Here is a 3,383-nt window from a genome sequence, read left to right on the forward strand (position 1 = left end):
GATGCAGAAATGGACTCCTTTAAAGCTAAGCCTGATACTCACAGAGAGTTTCTCAGCATGTTTCTTGACTTGGTTTGCATCCATGTTTAACTTCCTACTCAAATTTGTAACCTGAAGAGAATATTCTCGATAAAGTTTCTCTCTGTAAAAGAGAACAAGTGAACACTGGGATATTCCTTCTTGACATGAAGAAAGCACATTCAAACAAAGCACGACTGACTTGCCCTCACTAAAGCTACAGATGGAGGACTGGGAAAGGGCATCTGAAATACTCTGACAGGGAAAAGGAAATTGAGGTGGGTTAGTTCCTATCACTCCTTGGCCAAGGCAGGAGTCACTTCACAGCTCTTAGTGCTACAAAACACAGGAAGAAGAACCAAGGTTTTGCTAACATTCCACAAGTATTCACCTCTCTGATGAGCACAACCTCTGCTTCATTTTCTCTTCAGGAAGATATGTCCAACGAGGATCCAAACCCACGACAAACAGAGAATTCTGTGGACACCCACCCACTCTTCCTCACTGTACCAGCGAGGACTTCCTTACACCTGTATGGTGAACAATGCTCCTGAAACATGTACAACACTGGAGGCTACAGATTTTCATCTCATTTCACACTGAACAGATGGCAGACTGCAGGATGAATGTTTTGAGGATTTCAAGCTCAGTGCACCTAGCACTGTCATGCAATGCACACCCCTTCCTTACCTTTACCATGATTCAGCTGCCCTGTGCCAAAACGGTGTCAAACCATCTTAATTCATCCTTTGGAAACCCAGTTGACTTCAGTTACAATGAGAGGCTATAAGACTAAACAAAGTCTGTTCCACAGAAAAACCTAGGCAAATACACTTGCCAACAAAGCTTCTAGCCAGTGGGGCCACTGGCTAGTCCCCCTTCATCGGGCTCACAAACCAACTGTCAACAGCTCTGGGATCAAAGTGACAAGAAGCAACAATCCTACCTTTGTTCATACTGGGTTTCCAGAACATCCTTAACTTTTTCCTCCATGGCACAGAAAGATGAGTTCATCATCCTTGACAATCTTTCTCTGTTTCCCTGAAGAACATTCTTAACTGGCTCTGTAAGGAGACACAATCTTGTAAGCATTACTGTGAAGGTCCCTCAACAGTACTGGAGACACACTTCTTGCCAATGGATGGAAATAATCTGTCGATGCAAAGGCTATTTGCCTCCTTTCTCTCAGTTAACAATTTCAGTGTCTCTGACCTTAACATGCAACTGGATAGTTGGACTTCAGTGTCTAGATACTACATACAAAACATAGCAGAGGGGACTTAAGAAGACTTACAAAAAGGGTATCAAGTCACTGTGTAAAGTTCTTTACTAGATGTCATTTATAAAGTATGAATTTAATCAATGTACTAAGTGTGCACCAGTTCTGGGACACGCTAGGAGGGACTGTTGGGCTGCCTGATGCAAAACACAAATGTTGTCCTCTTACGAAAATCTCTAAAGGTTCAGAGATCACTCACTGCACAGCGAGATGAAAAATACGGTAACTGTTGTAGCCATTGAGGGTATTTGACAAATTTGCTGAGGTAGACATCCTGAATAATTTAAAGGGAAAACCGACTCATGGAAAAATCTGTAGTACTGGGGATGGAACCCAGAGGCTTGACCAATACAAGGCAAGTGCCCTCCACCCAACTATACCCCCATGCCGAGTCCTGAATAGTTTCTAGATGTAACTCTCCATCAGAAAATCCGGCAGACCTCCCAGCTGGTTCTCAGGTTGGTAAGTTTTGTTCATCAGTTCATGTGACTAACCTCTGTCAGCAACTTAAAGCAGGACTCATCTGATCATACTATAGCCACAGGCTACCAGTACTGACTTCAGCTTTCCACTTCTTGTGCTGTCTTTTTGCATGGTAAATTGGGGGCGGCTATTTAACCAGGATTGACCCTCTCTGAGCACACCCCCACCCCCAATAAAGAAGAACCAGACTAGAATACAAATGAGAGAAGTAAAATGTGGTATTAAAAACAGTTGCGTCACTTGTGTGAATCAAAAACTGGGAGATGGATACTTTCATCTAATTTTTAAATATTTCACAGTGAGTAGGTATGAAGAGTCACACTGCAGGTGCCATGATCTTCACATGGACAATTAATGTGCAGTAGAGACTTGGTGAGCTAATAAGTACTATTTGGACACTGAATGTTTGAGAACAAGGCAGTAAACCCACTCCTCTTCTCTGCCAAGTGACAACTCCCTTGCCTTGCACTTCTTTGGCTCAAACAATTTTCTCAAATTCCAAACATCTCCTAGAACATACCTGCGAATTCTTGGAACACATCCTGTTTTTTCTTCCTGCAAAGAAATCACATTAAATCTTTACTTCAATGTATACAAAAGGCCAACTTTGTCGCATGAACAGAGGAAGTGGAGTGTGCCACACGCAGCCTCTATACAGTTCATAGTTCAAGAGGAGACACCGACTCTTCTAGATTTCTCTGTGTGCAAGAGAAATGCATGTCTGCCGCCATCAGAGGTAGAAGTGTGCGTGTGTGGGTCATCCTCTCCCCATCTCCACCTTATTCCTGTCAGGCGGGTTCTGTGACAGGACTTGTAGTTTGCTGGTAGAGCATGAGATTTTCATTTTGTAACACACTGAATATCTGATGGACCACAGAATGAATGCATTGGGGCCTTTAAGCTCAATGAACCCCACCCAGCACACTCCTGTGATTCACACACCTTATCCACAACTGCATTTGTTTGTTCGTTTGTTTACATTTCAGTTTATGTTTGTGAGGCTGGCATCCAGAAAGAACTTCTCTGCCACACCTCAGTCCTCAGTTCCCAGGTGTTAAGTGGCCATGTGTGGCTTTTTCTGTGGGGGCTGAGGATATGACCTCAGATGCTCATGTTAGCACACTGAGCAACCTTTCACTGACCCACCTTTCTAGCCTGACTTTTCTAAATGGATTTTATGAGCGGATTAAAAAAAAAAGAAAGAAAGAAAGAAAAGGAAACGTTGTCACCTGGCCCAATGACTGGCTGCTCCTGAGGAAACGATGTCATCCCTACCAGCTTCAAGGACTTCTTTGTTGGCTGTATTTAAAGACAAAGAGGAAAAATATTTTGAGACAAAGTATGCTGCTTCCATCATCTCCCATTGAAAACAGACTCACTGTGGGGTTTCTGGAGCCCATAGCCACCAATGGTAAATTACACTTTTAAAAGAAGTCATGCACATGCATGCAATCGTGCACGCACGCACATACAAAAACACACACACACACACACAGAATGTATGAGGGTGAAAGAGGGTGGGCACACAGAATCATGCACAAACATACATATATACAGAGAGAGAAGAGAGAGAAGGGGGAGGGAGAGGGCACGCATGTACGCA

General features: G+C 43.4%; 1 protein-coding gene across 1 annotated transcript in view; it reads right to left on the reverse strand.

Annotated features, from left to right (window-relative positions):
• The window catches only part of LOC116069563 (X-linked lymphocyte-regulated protein 3A-like), a 10,638-nt gene that overhangs the window by 5,999 nt on the left and 1,256 nt on the right, over positions 1 to 3,383 (reverse strand). The window contains exons 2-5 of the mRNA XM_031340668.1: positions 3,010 to 3,079; positions 2,301 to 2,335; positions 965 to 1,082; positions 43 to 142 (exon numbers count right to left, since the gene is read on the reverse strand). Of these exons, the coding sequence (XP_031196528.1) occupies positions 43 to 142; positions 965 to 1,082; positions 2,301 to 2,335; positions 3,010 to 3,079 (323 nt within the window). The remainder of the gene's footprint in view (positions 1 to 42; positions 143 to 964; positions 1,083 to 2,300; positions 2,336 to 3,009; positions 3,080 to 3,383) is intronic.

This window comes from Mastomys coucha, chromosome X (assembly GCF_008632895.1).
Source record: "Mastomys coucha isolate ucsf_1 chromosome X, UCSF_Mcou_1, whole genome shotgun sequence".
Taxonomy (NCBI): domain Eukaryota; kingdom Metazoa; phylum Chordata; class Mammalia; order Rodentia; family Muridae; genus Mastomys; species Mastomys coucha.